General features: G+C 38.4%; 1 protein-coding gene across 11 annotated transcripts in view; it reads right to left on the bottom strand.

The window, feature by feature from the left end:
• Nucleotides 1-24,494, bottom strand: part of PTPN13 (protein tyrosine phosphatase non-receptor type 13) — a 209,904-nt gene that overhangs the window by 5,539 nt on the left and 179,871 nt on the right. For 10 of the 11 annotated variants that reach the window (XM_059066385.2, XM_067036014.1, XM_059066378.2 and 7 more), the window contains 5 exons: nt 11,178-11,233; nt 7,188-7,294; nt 5,254-5,402; nt 3,329-3,419; nt 263-600 (listed from right to left, as the gene is read on the bottom strand). In XM_059066385.2, coding sequence (XP_058922368.1) covers nt 263-600; nt 3,329-3,419; nt 5,254-5,402; nt 7,188-7,294; nt 11,178-11,233 — 741 coding nt within the window. Of the gene's footprint in view, nt 1-262; nt 601-3,328; nt 3,420-5,253; nt 5,403-7,187; nt 7,295-11,177; nt 11,234-13,745; nt 13,802-24,494 lie in introns of those variants that run through there. The other variant, XM_067036013.1, reaches the window with a different exon arrangement.

The following is a 24,494-nucleotide window of genomic DNA, read 5'->3' as shown; positions in this document are numbered from 1 at the left end:
CATAGCTTCTGAGACATTCTGTGCTATCACAAAGCAAAGGGTGATGGTTGATCCTGTAAAAGTCCTGTATTATCATTTTCATTTAATACAGTACATACTGGAGGAAACTATTTGGCAGAATTCATGAAGAGGGTCACACTTAAGCTTATATTGGATTAAGGATAGTAGATGGAATTAGTTCCACTGAAATGGGACCCAAGAAGTCACTGGCTTTTATTCAGAAACACATTGACGTAATCATGGAAAGATTTAATCCACATACCTGAATGTCTTCTAGGGTCATTGCCCTTACCACAAAGCCCTTTAGCTGCTGCACTCTCACAAGAGCCAGTCGAAGCCTGTCGCTGACCATTGTTGCTTTGCCTAGGACATTAGGCCAATAGCGCTGGCATTTGATTTTTTCCCCTTCTACTTCTTGGGTCATCATGGCTATCACTGTGGATTTTTGTTCCCAAATCATCTGCCAGAAATCTCCAACGGTTGTAGGGAGAGGTCCTTGGCAGGCAATGTAGACGAATTCTTCTCTCCCCACTGGTATCTTAATGAAGCTGGCATTGATATATCCACCTTCATCTCCAAGAGGCACTCTTGTAGCATCGTCTGTGAATTTCCAACCACAAAACAGAGCCATCTATATCATGCATTTTAAAACAAGAGCCCTATAGACAAGGTGAGTCAAAGATTATTAGAATTTCCTCATAACCATAGATGAAATCACAAAAACATTTTAATAAAGGCATATTTTCAAACTGCCGTACAGTCAAATCATTTTGCACATTTCCCTCATGTTATAAGTATATTTAAGATGTCAACTCAGTTTTGGAAAAAATTAGATATTGTTCACATAGATTTGGTTGGAAAAAATCTAAATTAATAAATTAATGAATGCATTTAGAACTTCTTAATAACTAGGGAAACACAACTTTGCTACTTCTCCATTGTTATTTTAATAATGATGACAATAGTAAATTTAATATGAATGAAAATTTCAAAAATTATTTCATAAAACAAAAATTAGTATTACATTGAAACTATTAAAGTACTTATTACAAATATAATTGGCACAATTAATTCTTGCTTATCTAATTATAGTATTTTTTTTTTTTAATTTTTTTTTTTTTTGCGTTATGTGGGCCTCTCACTGTTGTGGCCTCTCCCGTTGCGGAGCACAGACTCCGGACGCGCAGGCTCAGCGGCCATGGCTCACAGGCCCAGCCGCTCCGTGGCATGTGGGATCTTCCGGGACCGGGGCACGAACCCGTGTCCCCTGCATCGGCAGGTGGACTCCCAACCACTGCGCCACCAGGGAAGCCCCCTAATTATAGTATTTTGAGTAAGCAGCCAAAATAATAAAGTAACTCAATAAATAAAAAGGTAACTCACTTTATTCTCCAGGCATTGTAATTTCATATAGTCAAAATACACATTTTCAAACCAAGCTCCCCCAGTAAAAAGTGTATATAAACCATCTCATCCAAGAGAATTAATCTGTATGTACTTACACATTAGAAATCATTTCAATCTCAAATATAACTGGTTATTACCAAATTATGACATTTATTAATAGATTTCAAAATCCTCCATCAATTGCCCTTCTATTATTTGACTTCTATCTTTTGATCCACGGAAACAAATCTACTCAGTAGTTTTAGATTTATGGCTTATCCCATTCTTCTTTGAGATACTAGTCTGCCATTTTTTTGCCCAAAACAATTAGCACCTACTTTATGCCAAACCATGATCTATTCCATTTTAAAAATCCTGTCTAAGATTCAATTCTTTTTTTTTTTTTTTTTTTTTTTTTTTGCGGTACGCGGGCCTCTCACTGTTGCGGCCTCTCCCGTTGCGGAGCACAGGCTCCGGACGCGCAGGCGCAGCGGCCATGGCTCACGGGCCCAGCCGCTCTGCGGCATGTGGGATCTTCCCGGACCGGGGCACGAACCCGTGTCCCCTGCATCGGCAGGCGGATTCTCAACCACTGCGCCACCAGGGAAGCCCTAAGATTCAATTCTTAAAGGAAGTTTTCTAAAATGGATTTTGTGTCTTCCACATTGAAAAAATTCAATTGTATTATTATTTATTGCATGATTTGTCATTATTGGTTACGTTATTTATCTTTGAATTTATGACTTCCTGGCAAAGATAAGGTCAGTATGTCATATCATGTAATCCAACATGATTATATATGTAAATATGGCTTGTGATTATTATAAGAAGTTGCTAGATGTTAATATTTTAGCTATATATATATTCATATATATATATATATATATTTTATTTTTTTTTTTTCCTGCAGTACGCGGGCCTCTCACTGCTGTGGCCTCTCCCGTTGTGGAGCACAGGCTCCGGACGCGCAGGCCCAGCGGCCATGGCTCACGGGCCCAGCTGCTCCGCGGCATGTGGGATCTTCCCGGACCTGGGCACGAACCCGTGTCCCCTGCATCGGCAGGCGGACTCTCAACCACTGCGCCACCAGGGAAGCCCCATATATATATTTTTAAAAAAACCATGTTGATTGGTGAAATGGGTGAAATATGGGTAAAAAGAATTGCTATTTCTTCCTATTATCTTAAGCAATTCAAAGTACCATGCAACTTGGTACTCCCATGGTGGCCACACACATGTATATGGCTGTTATGTACCACAGACATTTCTCTAAACTTAATAGTAGAATAAATAGATTTGATTGTGACACATGAACTAAGAAACTGCTTACCTAGAAGCCAATTCCTATTTTAAAAAAGACTTTAAAAATTCATCAATGTCTGAAGAAATGTTTAAGATGCCTCTAATCAATTTTCAGAATACACAGATAATTTTATAAATTTATTTTATTTATTTATTTACTTTTGGCTGCATTGGGTCTTTGTTGCTGTACACGGGCTTTCTCTAGTTGTGGTGAGCGGGGGCTACTCTTCATTGTGGTGTGTGCGCTTCTCACTGCGGTGGCTTCTTTTGTTGCAGAACACTGGCTCTAGGTACATGGGCTCAGTAGTTGTGGTTCGTGGGCTCTAGAGCACAGGCTCAGTAGTTGTGGCACATGGGCTTAGTTGCTCTGCAGCATGTGGGATCTTCCCGGATCAGGGCTTGAATCTGTGTCCCCTGCACTGGCAAGCGGATTCTTAACCACTGCACCACCAGGGAAGCCCCACAGATAATTTTAAAAGAATTCAGGCTGTATATATTAATTTATTTGTTACTGATGTAAATCTCTGAATGTGTGTGTCTGCACACTTATGTGAGAGATAAGGTAAACTAGCCTATAAGTTTTAAATCAGTTTAAATTAAATTAAAAATACATTTGATTTGAAGCCAAATTGGAACTTACAGGGAAGTATATTTTTATATCGGTTCTTCCTTCTGTTTTCCTTAGTTTGTCCAATTAGACACTGATCCAAAGGTTTTAATTCTTGAAGATTCTGTAAAGCAAAAGTGGAAATAAAATTAAATTTGTTGAGATAAACAGTAATTCAATAATGATTGCAGATGCTTTTTAAAAAAATAAATTTATTTATTTTATTTATTTTAATTTTTGGCTGCCTTGGGTCTTCGTTGCTGCGCGTGGGCTTTTTCTAGTTGCAGCAAGCGGGGGCTACTCTTCGTTGCGGTGCGCGGGCTTCTCATTGCGGTGGCTTCTCTTGTTGTGCAGCATGGGCTCTAGGCACGTGGGCTTCAGTAGTTGTGGCTGGCGGGCTCTAGAGTGCAGGCTCAGTAGTTGTGGCACACAGGCGTAGTTGTCCTGCAGCATGTCGGATCTCCCGGACCAGGGCTCGAACCCATGTCCTCTGCATTGGCAGGTGGATTCTTAACCACTGAGCCACGAGGGAAGCCCCTGCAAATGCTTTAAATGTGCACGGGGCAAAACTGACTATTGATCAAGGCAAATTTGACTGTTAAGAAACAGATATGTCCTGTCAAGACAAATAAGCCTGCAATCCCAATACTAATTCAATATACCAGTTGTTGAAATATATTGTTGCAAATATCTTTAACATGTTGTAGTCAACTAACATTGTGAGGCAGCAGTTTGTATCTTAATTTTAAATTTCAGCTTAAAGATGTCTATAATTTCATTTTAGAAATAAAAACACAATTCATGAAAACAATTTTGGCTTAAAGTAATGAGCTGGAGCAGAATTTCTTGCATTATTGTCTCTGGGGTCACAGAATATTCCACGTGGTAGAATTGTGGTAAGATAGTCCTAAATTCTAAAGTCAACTCTTTCTCACTTTTCATTCACTTATTAATTAATCCATCCATCCATCTAGCCATCCAAGTCAACCAATATACATTGAAAATGCCTACTATATGCAAGGCACGGTAATAAGTGCTGGGAATACACTAGAGAGAAAGAAGATACTATTTGGGCTGTCCTGGAGACCACAGGCTACTGGGAGAAAGAGGCAGTAAAAGAGTAAACAAACAAATATTGCGATATGTGCTTTGAAGAAATTAATAAGCTGTTGTGACACAGAAAAATAAACATCTGCTTTATAAAGGGTTGTGATGGAAGGTGTCTGAGATGGTAACATTTAAACTTAAGACCTTAAAGAAGAAATCACGTTCTGCAAAATGGGGAGAATAACTTAACATTGTGAACCTGTTTCCAAATCCATACAATGGGATTTAAAATATTTTGAGCATTATACACAAAGCATCTAGCACACTGTTGAAGCTCTCAATAGGAGTTATCTCCTTTCACTTCAGGGACTGTGAAAAGCTCAGGATGTGGGCAAGTAAGCAGATGGTTTGAGGGAGATGGGCAAGGTAGACCCCCAAGCCACCGTGGTGCTACGTTATTCTTTGGCCTAGTGGTAAGTAATAGATGGGGCCAGCAAGACCACAGGAGCAAGGCCTCTGAAGCACCGCTGCTCTGAAGTGGGTGGCACATTCTTGGAGCTGTATTAAAATAAAAACTGTTGCTAATGATGAATCATATCTTTAGTGTATTAACTATGAAGTTTAGTGCATGGTTGGAATTGATACTTGACTTTTTAAAAAAACTCTTTAGCCTTACATATGAGGATAATCTTCAGGGAGATTTATCAAGCTCCGAAGCTGCTAAAGAGATCCCTTTAAATCAATACTATTAGGATCCTAATTAGAAAAATTAATTTACTGCTAGAAATGACAAGATGGTGCTTTTATAGTTGGAAGTTATAAAGTAATAGACATTTTCAAGATTCTTAAAATTTGTCCTAACCTTGCAGAAAACTTTGTTGGATAAAGAACCATTGTCAAAAGCCCCTTACCTCTAGCTCCTTAGACGGAATTCCTTGATCTAGTAAACCCCGCAACATTCGAATGACTGATTTCAACTCCGTACCGGTGTATTTACTGGAGGGAAGCACTTTGACAATGGGGAGTGTGGTGAGCTCCTCATCTGTCAGAAAGGGATGACCTAACAAGAAGATGGCAGTTGATTAAAAAAAAAAATTCCCCCCAGAATTGATGTAGCCAATAAGAGAGCTAATTTTAGACAGTAAGAGAACCAATTTGATCCTATTCTCACCTCATCTATTTTTTTACAAAAGTGAGAGTCTTTGAATTAATAAGGCAATAGAACTAACAAGTAGGTAGATAACTGCAATCATCAAAGGAAAATCCTGGCCATAGCAAGATCCTTGTACCCAACCCTTAAGGGAACACCTCAATGACTGTTCAGAGTTCTTAAGGCTCTTGGCTGTCAATTACTTATAGCTTCTAAAGGAGTTTAAATTGTTTCTCTTTGCTTCTCTGGACCCAAATGGTACTGTTTACTTGATAAGAATGTATTTAGTCCTGTTTTTATTTTGCATTTAAATTAGCCTCCACGCACATGGAGAAAAGATGAAGGGAGATCCTTCAGAAATTCCTTACAAGGGGACATGGCACTAGAAACACTGATTTCTCCCCTCTCTACCCACCCTTGGTACTCAATGCCACTATCTCTGTCATTTGATAGTTTTCTCCATTGAAATGAAATCCTAAGGGTCTTTAGGAGTTTATCAAACAAGCGCTATCAATGTCTAAGAAGAGATATGTGTCTAATTTAGTACCTGCTCTATCCATGGAAAATGCTGATAACAGAAGGCAACTGTTACCCCGGAAAAAAGTAGGAGAGACTTCTTGCTATAGTCTGCACAAGTGTAGCTTTAATTACATCAATCAGTTGATAAAAGCATTTTGATGATGCAGCTACTATGCATGCAACAGTAATTCCAGGCACTGGGGGATCTCAAGAAGCTTAACGTCTGTCTGGGGCGAAGACTAGTTGTGAATATAAAATCCAATCATATGAAATAACTGTAAACTTTTACAGAACTGAGTGTGAATGCAACAGGAGCTCAGAGGCTGGCGAGATGAACCTGGGTTACAGGATTTAAGCATTTCCATTGACACCAACAATCCAACCAAGTCAAAAAAGTGTTAATTTGACTCCTTTAATTTCTTTCAACAATGACTTCAAATTAGAAAACCGTGTTCTTTCACTGCATTAATATAACATTTCCTTATACCAAAAAAAAGGAATAAAACGCTGGATAGAACTTCATTTATCTACTGGCTCAGTATAAAACAAGAGAGACAGTAATAGTGAGGACAGACCAATTGACTCCTGCTCTTAAAAATTTTCCTATCTTTGAGCTATTCTTCCTACTTTACTATAAATAAAATGTGCTCCTTGACTTCTTATTCTAAGATGGCAAAATTGTGATTCTGTGTTTCCATTTAAAGTATTTACACATCTATTTACATGTTTTACTCCAAGCCATTGAGTATTTTAGCCTAATAACTGTGCACATATCTGGTCAATAAATGAATGTTGATGTTTGTCTATGTGATTTAACTTTATGTATAATAGAACTTAATAATGTAGACATATGGTGAAATAACATATCCATATATTCTGAAAACTGTAATTTTCAAACACTTATTTTTTCTACCTATAGTCTTTTTTTTTTTTTTTTTTTGCGGTACGCGGGCCTTTCACTGTTGTGGCCTCTCCCGTTGCAGAGCACAGGCTCCGGATGTGCAGGCTCAGCGGCCATGGCTCACAGGCCCAGCTGCTCCGCGGCACGTGGGATCTTCCCAGACCGGGGCACGAACCCGTGTCCCCTGCATCGGCAGGCGGACTCTCAACCACTGCGCCACCAGGGAAGCCCTACCTATAGTTTTTGATTTTAAAAGTTGCTAATAAATTTCTTGCCTTTATTGGAATCTTCGTGGTTTGTCACTTCTATTGGCAATTCATCACTTCCCCATGTTATTTCATCATCATCATCAGTCTTCTTTTCTGCTGACTTGTGAATTAAGCTATGACAACAAAACACATTTATATTTTCTTCAGTTCTGTGTCCAAAATAAATTGAAATATTATGTCCTTGAACTACATATTTCCACTATAATTATTATGGTATTTAAAAATAGATTATTTGATTAAAAAAACCTTAAATCCACAATTCCTAAAATTTATTGGTAGATATAAATTAAGCTGAGGTACAGAATTGTTTAATATAGTTTAAATTTTGTCCTCAAACAAATCCCAAGTCTTTGAACCTTGGGTTGATGGAGTCCTCTTGGGGATGGAGAAGGTGGTGGTTTGTTTCCACCCTTCCACTTGGATGCATGATTACAACTGTGTAAGTAGAGCTCTCTTTTGTTTTTTTTAACAGCTGTCTACTATTGTACTGTATGAATGATTCTTCATTTAATTACAGAAGTCCCTACTGATGGACATCAGTCTTTCACTACAATTGGGGGTGAAAAGGACACTCCGGTATCTGGGCACTCACTTAATGTAACAAAACTCAGTACAAGTTCTCATTATTTTAGGGGTGCACAGTAGATGCCATCTCTTGGGTAAGGTGGGTGGCTAGAAAAGAGAAACTAGGTAGAAAAATAACATTTAGTGATAAGATGAGATGGAAAAAGGATCATGCAAAGGCCTGAATACATTTTTAACTTTCTGATACTCAGGGGAACAAAGCAGAGTACATTTTGTCTGATGACATTATTATACACCATTAAGGCAGGACATGCACTAATGCTCCCATAACATTGTAACAGGACAGCAATTATGTGGCTTTTATGGTGGATGCTTTCCTCTGCTTCAACTAATTGTACATCACAATTAACATGTAATTTGCAAGTTCTGCATCCATGAGGTCTTTTTGGTCTTCTAGCAAGTATGCTTTGTTTGGAAGGATATGTTTTGGAGATCCTCCCATAAGGATTCTCCCTTCTTTCTCATTCTTTTGAACAGCTGCTTAGTATTTCATTGTATGAGTACACCCTAATTTATTTTGTGTCTATTATGGTTTTTTACTACTATAACCAATGTTGCAATAAATATTCTTATAGAAATGTCTGCATGCATATGGTAGTAGGATCAATTCTTAGAAATAAAATTGCTAGGTTGAAGGGAATGTACTACAGTTCTCTGACCCTATGACACGTATCATTTGGTAAGATACACTATTCTGAATCTCTCTCAATGAGAGATACATGGGCTACCTATGTGCCAAACACCTGGAACAGCTGGCTGGGTTGTGGGTTCATAGACCCTGTCTTCACCCGCCAGTGACTCTGACCAGCCACAGGCCGTGAGGTCTCACGGGGCCATTCCAGCAGTGGGGCCTGTGGTTGATACATGGACTTCCTTGTCCCCAAGCAAATCTCTAGGAGGTTAGAACCCAGAGTTGACTAAGTCTCTGCTTGAAACCGGGTCACAACCATGGCTTAGGAAGGGCAGAGAGGGGAGACAGAGTGAATAATAAAGCAGGCAGGTAGTGAGGGCCACCATAAACTTCGCAGGAGTTCCTTCAAAGGCATTTCTGTTAACCGTATCCTTCTGAGATCTACATGTCCTTCGAGTTCCTTAGAGGCTGTTTTTGTCCGTTTCGTGGCCTTTTCCCCTTCATTGTTATTTAAAAAATAAAATAGTTTATATATACGTCAGCAAGCAGAAGAGTGTTCAGACTTTTTTTATTTTTGGTAGATGAAGTATGGGAAGCAAAAGCCTTCTGAGGTTCTAGTCTAGTTACGTTATAAAGTTGAGCATGGCCCTGCGTGCTGGAACGCTTAAACAGGTCAGCTGCCGTCACCCCATTTTTTCACACAGTGCCCAGGAGACAGGCTCCCAACAGGCCACTCTGAGGCCAACCTTATTTGGCAGAGACGGAGTCTGTGAAGTCCCAGGCATTTAGGGCTGCGTGAGTGGGACTAGGACAAGGTGGTGGTTAGGGGTGGACAAGTGGACGAGGCTCGGGGCCTGGTCCGCCCACCCCCAGCTTTAATCAGAGCAGTCAGGTATTTGTCTGTTTCTAGGTAGTAGCTGTGTGGCCTTGGGCCACAGCACGTTCCTGTGTGCCAGATACCACTCTAAGTTCTTGAGGTGTATTGGTCATTTAATCCTCATACAATCTAGGAGGTAGACAGATAGTATCCCTGTTTTAGAGATGAGCTCAGGTAATTTGCTCCAGATCACAGAGTAAGTGACAAAGCCAGGACACAAACTGGGCAGCTTGATTCCAAGCCCATGTTCTTAATCTCTACCAGTTTGCCTCCCAGCTGACATGGGGTTGCTCACACCCTCTCATTTTCTCTATTTTCCTTCTATTTATCTCCCATGTTGGCCTCTGCACTTCCCCTCTGGCCCTCTCCAGTTCATTCTCCACAGTACACATCTTATCATGTCAGTCTCCTGCTTAAAAAACTCCACAGCCCCCATTTCTCTTGGGATAAAGGCCAAGGTCCTTACCTGCTCCCTTCTCATCTTGGGCCACTCTCCTGTTTGCTCTGCTGTCAGCCACTCTGGTCTAGTTCAGGCCCTCAGGTGCTCTGTGCCCTCTCCCACCCTGGGATCTTTGCAGACGCTATTCCTCTGCTTGGACAGTTCCACGCCATCCTTCCCCTACCCCTACCCCTGTCCTAGGTGACTCCCGTTCATTCTTCAGAATGTAAATGTCTCTTCATGGAAAAACCTCACCTACTACTTACTGTCTGAGAACATCAAGCCCCCAGGTGATATCCTCTCACAGTTTGTCATGACTTTTTACGATAAACAGCATTTTTCATGGTCTATGATGATTTATTTGTGGGATTATTTGATTGATATTTGCCTTTATGCTAGACTGTGAGTTCCTTGGGTTAAGGAGCTTCTTTGTCTTGTTAACAGTGTATTTCAAGCACATTGTCTGGTTTATATTATGTGCTCAATAAATATCTGGAGAATAATAATAAAAAAAGACACGCTATTACTTTGCTTACATTAAGAAATAATATCAGACTATAATTTTACGACCCTTCATGAGAAGTTAAACATTTTTAAAAGTGCTTCCAAGAATCAGTAACACATTAATAAAATCTGTATGTTAATAGTGTTTTCAATTTGCCACCCGAAGAATTTACACTAATTTATTCTTCCTCCCTTCCCCTGCTGACAGGGAAGAGCCTGTATCTTATTACTATTGGTGGCTGGCCCAGATATTTGCTGATCTTTTAAATATAAAACTGTGCATTTCTATGTTAACAGTAGGTACCCCCTGTCTAACTTTACTTAGTGAAAAATTCACTGTCAATTTGCTTTTCTAGGAAAATGGAAATAGCTCCCTTTGACTGTTCGGTTATCATTTAATATGAAGCAAAATTTATGTACAACCACTTTGTTGGCCAACAATATATAAAAACTCTTCCTGAGACATCATTTAGTGTTACAAAAAAATCTTATATTAGAAACCGTTTTCAAAAAGAAAAAACATTTGTGGGGGGTTTAAAATGTTTCTTACCTTCTTTGGTTTTATTTTCTTATTAAAGAATGAAATTTGTGAAGTATAGAAAAATTTAGAGAAACAGAAAAATAGGTTACCTATAATCACACCAGGAGAAGGTACTATCATCATTGCTGGCACATTTCCTTTTAGACTTTTCTTGCATTTTTTCTGATGGTCAAGAGAATACATTGCTTTTTTTGAGCAATGTCATAACAAACACATTGTCATATGTCACTAGAACCTCCTTGTAACAACATTCAGAAACATTTTTAATATTCAACCTTAGTTCCATAATCTACTCAGTAAGTCTCATTTGACTGGAAAATACACATTAATTTAAAAATCAACATCTAAATGGAAATCTTGAGAGCACTTCTAAAAAGAGAATGAAAGTGTTATAAATATTTGAAAAATAGTTTTTTTACCTTTCAGCTTTTACTTTTTCTTCATAATATTCTTCACAGCCATTCATTTTGGTAGACTACAACAAAGAGAAACCAAAATCAAATTAGCCCATTGTACCAAAAAAAAACAACAGAAAACCAAAAACAATCTTATATAATGTTCAATTTTATTTCCTATATTTACTGTTATTATTCATCATCATGTTACAAAGACACACGACATTCAGTTAATGCATGCCAAACTGTGGCTAAGGCATCTGCAGTGGCACAAGAGTTTTGGCTGGCTCCACTTATTCACCTCACACTCATCTTGGCTTTTCATTCATTTCTTTTTTAAAAAATATAAATTTATTTATTTTATTTATTTATTTTTGGCTGCATTGGGTCTTCATTGCTGCACATGGGCTTTCTCTAGTTGCGGCGAGCGGGGGCTACTCTTCCTCGCAGTGCATAGGCTTCTCTTGTTGCGGAGGCTGGGCTCTAGGCGCTTGGGCTTCAGTAGTTGTGGCTCGTGGGCTCTAGAGTGCAGGCTCAGTAGTTATGGTGCACGGGCTTAGTTGCTCTGCGGCATGTGGGATCTTCCCAGACCAGGGCTCGAACCTGCATCCCCTGCATCGGCAGGCGGATTCTTAACCACTGCGCCACCAGGGAAGTCCTTTTCATTTCTTATATAAGGGATATGAATGTATAGAGGTAAGGAAAAAGAAAAAGGAAAATCTAAAGTAACATTTATTTAGATGTGCATACATGGCATATGTTTTTACACTACTTCAATTTTAAAATCTAAAATTTCCAATGTGTTAAATTACCTTGCCCATTTATTTAGTTTTTAAAATTTTTAAAGTATAGTTGATTTACAATGTTTTGTTAGCTTCTGGTGTACAGCAAAGTGATTCACATACACACACACATATATACATACACACACATGTATATTCTTTTTCATGTTCTTTTCCATTATGGTTTATTACAGAATATTGAATATAGTTCCCTGTGCTATACAGTAGGACGTTGTTGTTTATCTGTTTTATATATAATAGTTTGTACATGCTGATACCAAACTCCTAATTTATCCCTCTCCGACCCCTTTTCCCCTTTGGTAACCATAAAGTTTTCTATATCTGTGAGTCTGTTTCTGTTTTGTAAATAAGTTCATTTGTATCATATTTTTTTCTTTTTAATTTTTCATACTTTATTCCTCATACTGATAGGTTAAGAAAGTAAAATTATCCTAAGTACTGATTCATAGATAATGTTTATAAGCGGGACACAAAACATTCAGTTTCATAAACAGTAATATCCAATGATCCCCTTAAATGCAGTTTTAATCCTTACTTTAAGTTAAGAGCAAGAATAATACAATAAGCTAAGTATGCACAAAACCTGTATATGATGAACCACAAAAGTGGTTTCCATAGCCACACATGGTCTTAGTCAAGTACACATTTCCACAATGAACAAGTACTAACAAATAAGTTAATAAAACACTACCCCAAATGCTTATCCCGCCATCAGCTTTTTCAGCAATGCCATTCCTGCTACTGAAAGCACTTATTTTTAGAAGCTTTGACCTGGGAAAATGAGTTCTTTTAAAAACTGACAAACAGCATAAGCCCTGAAGATTTTAAATCAAATAAGTCTTCCAACACAGAAGCATTCATAGGAAAGTTTTAGTTTCTCAAAAAATAAAAATTGAAAATGAAAAAAATCACTTGTTATCTAAAGAAAAGAGTATTAAAACAAATTATCTTAAGACAAATAAACACTCCTAAAAAAGGTTGTATTTTCTATCATTTTCTCCTTAAAAGTCTTTTAATAACTTAAGACTACTGTAATCTAAAAACTTTAGAATACATGAAACATGTCTTAGCTATCAAAGGTACCATTTAGATTTCACATATTAAACAGCTGCAGTATAGCCTACAATGGCACAAGTACACCTAAAACATAAATATTAATTCATTATTTAGATGGTCAAAAGTCAGAAGGAACTGAATGGTTTGCAAGGTACTTTGACTTACATGTGGTCATTAAAATCAAGTAATTAATTCAAAGTATGGTAATATAATGGCAGGCAATTAAAGGCTCAAATATCACTCTAAAATTGAAGACATGAAAATAAAGACTGAAAACATTGTGATTCTCTATCTTTCATTCACATGGCTAGATATCAGAACCTTACTGTGGAAAATATAGTTATTAAATATGGTTTCCCCAGAAAATAATGAAGCTTCAGAAAGTACAAAAAGTGTGAAGATCCATAGTTTGCTTCATCAAATGCTTTTCTAGCTCGTTTCAATTCTTCATTCACAGTAAGCAAGTCTTTAACCCTAGCAAACTTTCTTGGGTCCTTTCAAATCAAGAAGACGATATCTTCAACTTGTACCCGACCTTGTCTTCCAATTGACATTGCCTTGTGAGTCATTTCGGTGATGAACTCTATGACAAGGTCTTCAAGAATATCTACTGACTCAGTATAAGGATTCTGGTCATCCTCAAACCTATACATCATACACCGTAATTCTTTAAAAAAAGTCTTTCTTTTACCCTGTCCACCTTCTGCACCTCCTCCCATTTTTTCATTTTCTTCCTCAAAGGTGGGGTCTTCTTCATCTGCCACCCCAGCAGCCAGCCACCTCCACGACCTGTATCATATTTTAGATTCCACATATAAGGGCTATCATATTTGCCCTTTTATTTTTTAAAGCGAGGGGTGTCTCTCTAGGAGACAATCAGTTCGTACTTTGAGTATGGTGTCACAGAGACCTAAGTCCTGCAGAAGCAGTTTGCTACAATCAGAAGGAGATGCCAAGTTGCATTCTTACATGGTTAATCTTACATTTAAATCTTCATTAGGACAAATTATCTTAAACGGGAAATTCCTTCCATTTCAAGAAACTGCATTATCTGGCCTCTGTCTACCTCTACAATCCATCTGGTTTTACTCTCCTTTTCACTAACTAGGCTTCAAACTGATGGGCCTTTCTTTTAGCTCTTCAAAATCGCTCTTTTTTCACTTTTTCCTTGTTTAATCTAAGTGTCTTTACCTTCTGAGGTTGTTTCCTAACCACCCAGTCTAAAAGTGGGTCTCCTTGGTATTCTCTTTTGTAGTGCTTTTTTAAACTTCATAGACCCTATCACAGCTTGTAATTGCGTGTTTATTTGATCTTTTAGGTACAGACTCTGTAGAGTTAAAAAGTATCTATAATTTACTCTGATATCAATTTCAGTTTATCTGAGGGAAACACAGAGCTTCTATGGCGGAAGAAATAAAGTAGATTGTTTTTATCCACTGACAACTGAAAAGAAAGCTTCTTAGACCTTATCTGTTTAAAAAAAATTTTCTTTTTCGCTGTGTTGGGTCTTCGTTGCTGCGTGTGGCCCTTCTTTAGTTGCAGTGAGTGGGGGCTGCTCTTCATTGTGGTGCGCGCGCTTCTCATTGCGGCGGCTTCTCTTGTTGCAGTGCATGGGCTCTAGGTACCTGGGCTTCAGCAGTTGCGGCACGCCGGCTTAGTTGCTCTGCAGCATGTGGGATCTTCCCAGACCAGGGCTTGAATCCATTTCCCCTGCATTGGCAGGCGGATTCTTAACCACTGAGCCACCAGGGAAGCCCCCCTTGTCTGTTTTTATTTTTATTATTTTTTAATTTTATTTTTATTTTTGCAGTACGCGGGCCTCTCCCTGTTGTGGCCTCTCCTGTTGCAGAGCAAAGGCTCCGCGGCCATGGCTCACAGGCACAGCCGCTCCGTGGCATGTGGGATCCTCCCGGACCGGGGCACGAACCCGTGTCCCCTACATCGTCAGGCGGACTCTCAACCACTGCGCCACCAGGGAAGCCCCTTATCTGTTTTTAGAAGCTGATAATTTGTCTGGGTTAAAACTTTTTTCCAAGTAAAGTCATTTGGATTTCTTATTCCCCATCATAATCCTGATCTAGGAATCACCATGTATGCAATCATTTTGCAAAGTATACAGCCTTTTATAAAAGTGTTATTGGGCTTCCCTGGTGGCTCAGTGGTTAAGAATCTGCCTGCCAGTGCAGGGGGCACGGGTTTGAGCCCTGCGCCTGGAAGATGCCACATGCCACGGAGCACCTAAAGCCTGTGTGCCACAACTACTGAGCCTGTGCTCTAGAGCCTGTGAGCCACAACTACTGAAGCCCGTGCACCTAGAGCCCGTGCTCTGCAACGAGAAGCCACCAGTGAGAAGCCTGCGGACCACAACAAAGAGTCTGCGCGCAGCAACGAAGACCCAATGCAGCCAAAAATAAATAAATTTATTAAAAGAGTAAAGTGTTATCATTAACATTAAAATAAAGAGATAAAGCCCAATTGGAAATACACTATAGCAATACTTGCATTAACCAATTTTTCACTATTTTTGCAAAGTTTACCTATGTATGGTTTGGGGGTGGGTCAGTCTCTCTTCTCATTCTGGATTGTAGGCTCTTTGGAAGAGGAGCCTGTAGTCCTGCCTCAAGGAAAAGATTTAAGGTTTTATCATGGCCACAGCCTGTTTGAAGGTTAATTTGTAATCCTACTGCTCAAAGAATCCAGGTCCAGCAACGTGAAGAGTAGAGGAGGTATCTGCTGGATCTAGGACCAGCTACATAATTTGTAGTGCCCAGTGCCAGATGAAAATATGGGCTCTTTCTTTGGCATGGCATGTAAGTCATTTCATGAACCCATTCCTGCCTATCTCTTAAGCCTTAGCTTTCAAGATACCATGTGATACCCTAATAGCAATGATTTAGTGCCCTGAATTTTCCATGTTGATCCAGACCTTTGTACCTTTGCTGAGAAGCTCCACGGTATGGAATGCTCTTTCCCATTTTATCACCTATCAAAATCTTTAAAATGCTAATTCTCTAGGAGGCTTTAATAACCATACCCACATACTCCTGTATAGCCCCTATATTCCCTAATTCTTTATAATCCTCTCTGAACTCCACAGATATTCCATAAAAAAGCAGGATTTTTTTTTACTATAGCTTTCTGTAGAGTTGAAAGTAAAATTAAGTTATTTTGATATTAATTTCAATTTATTTGTGGGAAGTCAGAGCTTCCATGGAGGAAGAAAATTTACTTATTTGCATGTGTACATCTCCCAAATTGACTGCTAGATTGTACAAGCAAATTTGGGACAGAAACCCTGACGTCCCTTCTTACCCTGTTATCCCCAAAATAAACAAGTTCAGCAACAGCTGAAGTGTAGAGTTTTGAAACTTTAGGTAGTAATTTACAATAATGTATATGACTGTCATTCATTCCTTCATTCACAAATAACACACAGAGATTGGCCTGAAGTACTTCACTAAGAGGTATAGTAGTACCCCTTTATCTGAGGGGCGATACGTTCCAAGACACTCAGTGAATGCCTGAAACCACGGACAGTGCTGAACTGTTTTCTGTTCATGTCTTCCACTCACAAATTGAATGCCTTTTCTATCTTAACTAAGCATTTTTCATGCACTGTGGCCTTAACTTTTGCAGCTTGAGGTGCAACAGCAAAACCAGCACAAATTTCTTTCTCCTTCTTCACAATTTTGCAGATAGATTTGTTCTTACCGTAGATCTTAGCAACTAACCTCAGCATACGATTTTTCTCTTTCCTTATGAAGTAGAGAACTTTCACCTTTTCACTTAAAGGAAGCACTTATGGCTTCTCTTTGGCAACATCCAGATTGCCAGCATCACTACTCTTGTACTGCAGGGCCATCATTGAATAAGAGTTACATGAACACAAACACTTCGATACTGCAATGACCGCTCCAATAACCAAGATGGCTACTAAGTGACTAATGGGCAAGATACATTGGACAAAGGGATGATTTATGTCCTGGGTGGGACAGAGTGAGACTGAGCAAGATTTCATCTCACTACTTAGAATGGCACACCATTTAAAACTTACGAATTGTTTATTTCTGGAAGGTCCATTTAACATTTTCCAACTGTGGCTGACCATAAGTAACTGAAACCCCTGAAAATGAAACTGTAGATGGGGGGCGTGGGGGGCTACTGTAGTCAAGTATAGAGACAATTAATTGCAGCAGAGGGAAAAACGCAATGACTTGCACAAGTAGCTATCAGAGGGACAATCTTTCTTTTTAAAAAGGACATTCCTCGGGCTTCCCTGGTGGCGCAGTGGTTGAGAATCCGCCTGCCGATGCAGGAGACACGGGTTCGTGCCCTGGTCCGGGAAGATCCCACATGCCGCGGAGCAACTAAGCCCGTGAGCCATGGCCGCTAGGCCTGCGCGTCCGGAGCCTGTGCTCCGCAACGGGAGAGGCCACAACAGTGAGAGGCCTGCGTACCGCAAAAAAAAAAAAAGGACATTCCTCTACTTTTTATAACACCAGTGGATAGCACCTTAACTTTTGGCACATGATAAAACTTTCAGGGTTGCAAAATATACTGTTAAGAATCAATTCAGTAAATAATCATTTGTTTAGGGTGATTCCCAACGTGGCATGCTTACAAATTTCTGAATATTTAAAAAAACTCTAAGGAACTCTTAAAACTACTCAAATGTAGGTAATATTCAAGAAACGTTAAGATGAAACAAAACTTTTCTAGAATACTGGTTCACTCAGCGATGGAGATTAGTCATATTTGTCTCTTTTGAATTTGCCTTCTTATGAATATAATTACCATTGTGACTTTAACACATTTAGATTTTGAAACACGTGAAACTTTTTCATGTTTTATTTCAGTACCTTGTGTCCTCATTTCCTAAATTTGTTTTTTGCTTTGTTTTGCTTACCATTAGTCAAAATCTCTTCTAAAGCAAAAGTCTCATCTATTCAAGTGCTAATTTATTGTCTTTAAGGATGGACTGGCCCGAAATACTTGGTCTTAAACATCTTGAATTCTCAAGACACAAATTTGTGGGCTCTATCTATACTTCGGTGGCAGGACAACTTATGTATTATTTCCATATTATTTCCTAATAACTGGTAGGAATATTCTCCCTCCACGAACCTTAATTTTTAGATTTGTTCTGGATAGTTTTACATCCTAATTCTACTATGTAAACTTTAGAATCATTTCACAAAGCCACCCTGCCTCTCATTAAAACAAACAAAACAAAACAGAAACCTCAAAATATTTTATGGAACCATATCTAATTTAGGGGTGAATCTAGGGAGAACTTAAATTTTAGATTTTTTCTATCAAAGAACAAGGAATGTTTTTCTATAATACTTCTTTCGTGCTTCTCTGTAGAGTTTTAAAGTATTCATAATATAAATATGTACATTTTTGGTTGAATTTATGCCTAGAGGTCTTGTTTTGTAACTATTGTGAATAAAATTTTATTTGATTATACATATATATTTAAATTTTAAATATCCACACAAAGACGTGCACATGAGTGTCCTTTTTTCTTCTTTTTAAAAATTTATTTATTTTATTTATTGTTGGCTGCACTGGGTCTTCGTTGCTGCGCACGGACTTTCTCTAGTTGTGACAAGCGGGGGCTACTCTTTGTTGCGGTGTGTGGGCTTCTCGTTGCAGTGGCTTCTCTTGTTGCAGAGCACAGGCTCTGGGTGTGTGGGCTTCAGCAGCTGGGGCACGCAGGCTCAGCAGTTGTGGCACACGGGCTCAGTTGCTCCATGGTATGTGGGATCCATCCAGACCAGGGATCGAACCTGTGTCCCCCCAAAGTTCACAGGTTGAAGCCCTAACCCCCAGTGGGACTGTATTTGGAAATAGGGCTTTTATGGAGATAACTGAGGCTAAATGAGGTCATGAGGATGGGGCTCTAATCCAATAGGATTGGTGTCCTTATAAGAAGAGGAAGAGACACCAGGAGTGTGTGCACACAAAGGAAAGACCATGTGGGGACACAGCTAGAAGAGGGCTGCCTGCAAGCCAAGGAGAGAGGTCTTGCCAGAAACCAAACCTGCTAACACCTTGATTGTAGACGTCCAGCCTCCAGAACTGTGAAAAGATAAATTTTCTCTCTCTTTTTTAAAGCCAGTCAGGTTGTGGTGTTTTCTTATGGCAGCCCAAGCAAACTAGAAAAGACTATAAACTCAAATGCCTGCAGGAATCAGAAGAATAATATAAACCTTTGAAATGCTGTGGTTGAGGGCATAATTCTGTCTTGTGAGACCTAGAATTTACACTATAAAGAAATAGGAATCTTTGCTGCATTACTGTTTATAATAAATTTAATACTCATCAATAGATAGTCAATTTAATAAATTATGGTATATCTATGCAAGAGAATAATAGGAAAGCATTAGAAAGTATGAGACAGAGAGGGCAGACAGCAGAAGCAAGAAGAACTACAATCCTACAGCTTGTGGAACAAAAACCACATTTGCAGAAAGATAGAAAAGATGAAAAGGCAGAGGGCTATGTACCAGATGAAGGAACAAGATAAAACCCCAGAAAAACAACTAAATGAAGTGGAGATAGGCAACCTTCCAGAAAAAGAATGCAGAATGATAGTGAAGATGACCCAGGACCTCGGAAAAAGAATGGAGGCAAAGATCGAGAAGACGCAAGAAATGTTTAACAAAGACCTAGAAGAATTAAAGAAACAAACAGAGATGAACACTACAATAAATGAAATGAAAACTACACTAGAAGGAATCAATAGCAGAGTAACTGAGGCAGAAGAATGGATAAGAGACCTGGAAGACAGAATGGTGGAATTCACAGCTGTGGAAAAGAATAAAGAAAAAGGAATGAAAAGAAATGAAGACAGCCTAACGGACCTCTGGGACAACATTAAACGCCACAACATTCGCATTATAGGCATCCCAGAAGGAGAAGAGAGAGAGAAAGGACCCAAGAAAATATTTGAAGAGATTATAGTTGAAAACTTCCCTAACATGGGAAAGGAAATAGCCACCCAAGTCCAGGAAGCCCAGGGAGTCCCATTCAGGATAAACCCAAGGAGAAACATGCCAAGACACATACTAATCAAATTGGCAAAAATTAAAGACAAATCATTGAAAGCAGCAAGAGAAAAATGACAAATAAGATACAAGGGAACACCCATAAGGTTAACAGCTGATTTCTCAACAGAAACTCTACAAGCCAGAAGGGAGTGTCATGACATATTTAAAGTGATGAAAGGGAAGAACCTACAACCAAGATTACTCTACCCGGCAAGGATCTCATTCAGATTTGATGCAGAAATCAAAAGCTTTACAGACAAGCAAAAGCTAAGAGAATACAGCACCCAAACCAGCTCTACAACAAATGCTTAAGGAACTTCTCTAAGTGGGAAACACAAGAGAAGAAAAGGACCTACAAAAACAAACCCAAAACAATTAAGAAAATGGTCATAGGAACATACGTATCGATAGTTACCATTAAAGTGAATGGATTAAATGCTCCAACCAAAAGGCACAGGCTTGTTGAATGGATAAAAAAGAAGATCCATAATATGCTGTCTATAAGAGACCCACTTCAGACCTAGGGACACATACAGACTGAAAGTGAGGGGATGGAATAAGATATTCCATGCAAATGGAAATCTAAAGAAAGCTGGAGTAGCAATACTCATGTCAGATAAAATAGACTTTAAAATAAAGAATGTTACAAGAGACAAGGGAGGACACTACATAATGATCAAAGGATCAATCCAAGAAGAAGATATAACAGTTATAAATATATATATGCACCCGACATAGGAGCACTTCAATACATAAGGCAACTGCTAACAGCTATAAAAGAGGAAATCGACTGTAACACAATAATAGTGGGGGACTTTAACACCTCACTTACACCAATGGACAGATCATCCAAAATGAAAATAAATAAGGAAACAGAAGCTTTAAATGACACAACAGACCAGATAGATTTAATTGATATTATAGGACATTCCATCCAAAAACAGCAGCTTACACTTTCTTCTCAAGTGTGCATGGTACATTCTCCAGGATAGATCACATCTTGGGTCACAAATCAAGCCTCAGTAAATTTAAGAAAACTGAAATCATATCAAGCATCTTTTCTGACCACAATGCTACGAGATTAGAAATGAATTACAGGGGAAAAAAAACGTAAAAAACACAAACACATGAAGGCTAAACAATACATTACTAAATAACCAAGAGATCACTGAAGAAATCAAAGAGGAAATAAAAAAATACCTAGAGACAAATGACTATGAAAACATGATGATCCAAAACCTATGGGATGCAGCAAAAGCAGTTCTAAGAAGGAAGTTTATAGCTATACAAGCCTACCACAAGAAACAAGAAAAATCTCAAACAATCTAACCTTACACCTAAAGGAACTAGAGAAAGAAGAACAAACAAAACCCAAAATTAGCAGAAGGAAAGAATCCATAAAGATCAGAGTAGAAACAACGAAAACAATAGCAAAGATCAATAAAACTAAAGGCTGGTTCTTTGAGAAGATAAACAAAATTGATAAACCATTAGCCAGACTCATCAAGAAAAAGAGGGACAGGACTCAAGTCAATAAAATTAGAAATGAAAAAGGAGAAGTTACAACAGACACCACAGAAATACACAGCATCCTAAGAAACTACGACAAGCAACTCTATGCCAACAAAATGGACAATGTGGAAGAAATGGATAAATTCTTAGAAAGATATAATCTTCCAAGACTGAACCAGAAAGAAAGAGAAAATATGAACAGACCAATCACAAGTAATGACATTGAAACTGTGATTAAAAATCTTCTAATAAATTAAAGTCCAGAACCAGATGGCTTCACAGGTGAATTCTATCAAACATTTAGAGAAGAGCTAACACCCATCTTTCTCAAACTCTTCCAAAAAACTGCAGAGGAAGGAACACTCCCAAACGCATTCTATGAGGGAACCATCACCCTGATACCAAAACCAGACAAAGGTACTACAAAAAAAGAAAACTACAGACCAATTATCACTGATGAATATAGATCCCCAAATCTTCAACAAAATACTAGCAAACAGAATCTAACAACACATTAAAAGGATCGTATACCATGATCAAGTGGGATTTATCCCAGGGATGCAAGCATTCTTTAATATATGCAAATCAACCAACGTGATACACCATATTAACAAACTGAAGAATAAAAACCATATGATCATCTCAATAGATGCAGAAAAAGCTATGGACAAAATTCAAGACCGATTTATGATAAAAACTCTCCAGAAAGTGGGCATAGAGGGAACCTACCTCAACATAATAAAGGCCATATACAACAAACCCACAGCAAATATCGTTCTCAGTGGTGAAAAACTGAAACATTTCCTCTAAGATCAGGATCAAGACAAGAATGTTCACTCTCACCGCTATTATTCAACATTGTTTTGTAAGTCCTAGCCACAGCAATCAGAGAAGAAAAAGAAATAAAAGGAATACAAACTGGAAAAGAAGAAGTAAAGCGGTCACTGTTTGCAGATGACATGATACTATACATAGAGAATCCTAAAGACGCCACAAGAAAACTACTAGAGCTAATCAATGAATTTGGTAAAGTTGCAGGATACAAAATTAATGCACAGAAATCTCTTGCATTCCTATACACTAATGATGAAAAATCTGAAAGAGAAATTAAGGAAACACCCCATTTACCATTGAAACAAAAAGAATAAATACCTAGGAATAAACCTACCTAGGGAGACAAAAGACCTGTATGCAGAAAACTATAAGACACTGATGAAAGAAATTAAAGATGATACCAACAGATGGAGAAATGTACCATGTTCTTGGATTGGAAGAATCAATATTACAAAAATGACTATACTACCCAAAGCAATGTACAGATTCAATGCAGTCACTATCAAATTCCCAATGGCATTTTTTACGGAAGTAGAACAAAAAATTTTAAAATTTGTATGGAGACACAAAAGACCCCGAATAGCCAAAGCAGTCTTGAGGGAAAAAAATGGAGCTGGAGGAATCAGACTCCCTGACTTCAGACTATACTACAAAGATACAGTAATCAAGACAATATGGTACTGGCACAAAAACAGAAACATAGATCAATGGAATAAGATAGAAAGCCCAGAGATAAACCCACACACCTATGGTCAACTAATCTATGACAAAGGAGGCAAGGATATACAATGGATAAAAGACAGTCTCTTCAATAAGTGGTGCTGGGAAAACTGGATAGCTACATGTAAAAAAAATGAAATTAGAACACTCCCTAACACCATACACAAAAATAAACTCAAAATGAATTCGAGACCTAAATGTAAGACTGGACACTATAAAAACTCTTAGAGGAAAACATAGGAAGAACACTCTTTGACATCAATCACAGCAAGATCTTTTTTGATCCACCTCCTAGAGTGATGGAAATAAAAACAAAAATAAATGAATAGGACCTAATGAAACTTCAAAGCTTTTGCACAGCAAAGGAAACCATAAACAAGATGAAAAGACAATCCCCAGAATGGGAGAAAATATTTGCAAATGAGTCAACGGACAAAGGATTAGTCTCCAAAATATATAAACAGCTCATGCAGCTCAATATTAAAGAAACAAACAACCCAATCCACAAATGGGCAGAAGATCTAAATAGACATTTCACCAAAGAAGACATACAGATGGCCAAGAAGCACATGAAAAGCTGCTCAACATCACTAATTATTAGAGAAATGCAAATCAAAACTACAATGAGGTATCACCTCACAGCAGTTAGAATGGGCACCATCAGAAAATCTACAAACAGCAAATGCTGGGGAGGGTGTGGAGAAAAGGGAACCCTCTTGCACTGTTGGTAGGAATGTAAATTGATACAGCCACTATGGAGAACAGTATGGAGGTTCCTTAAAAAACTAAAAACAGAATTACCATATGATCCAGCAATCCCACTACTGGGCATATACCCAAAGAAAACCATAATTCAAAAAGACAAACGCACCCCAATGTTCACTGAAGCACTATTTACAACAGCCAGGTCCTGGAAGCAACCTAAGTGCCTATCGACAGACGAATGGATAAAGAAGTTGTGGTACATATATACGATGGAATATTACTCAGCCATAAAAAGGAAAGAAATTGAGTCATTTTTTGAGATGTGGATGGATCTAGAGACTGTCATACAGAGTAAAGTAAGTCAGAAAGAGAAAAACAAATATCATATATTAATGCATGTATGTGGAACCTAGAAAAATGGTACAGATGAACCAGTTTGCAGGGCAGAGGTTGAGACACAGATGTAGAGAACAAATGTATGGACACCCATGAGGGAAAGCCACAGTGCGGTGAGGATGGTGGTATGCTGAATTGGGCGATTGGGATTGACATGTATACACTGATGAGTATAAAATTCATGACTAATAAGAACCTGCTGTATAAAAAAATAAAATTAAAAAATTATAAAAAACGAACTAATAGTAAACTTTCTTTGG

Source organism: Kogia breviceps, chromosome 6, assembly GCF_026419965.1.
Source record: "Kogia breviceps isolate mKogBre1 chromosome 6, mKogBre1 haplotype 1, whole genome shotgun sequence".
NCBI lineage: Eukaryota > Metazoa > Chordata > Mammalia > Artiodactyla > Physeteridae > Kogia > Kogia breviceps.
Note: the sequence above shows the minus strand (reverse complement) of the source record. Positions and strands in the feature narration are given on the sequence as shown.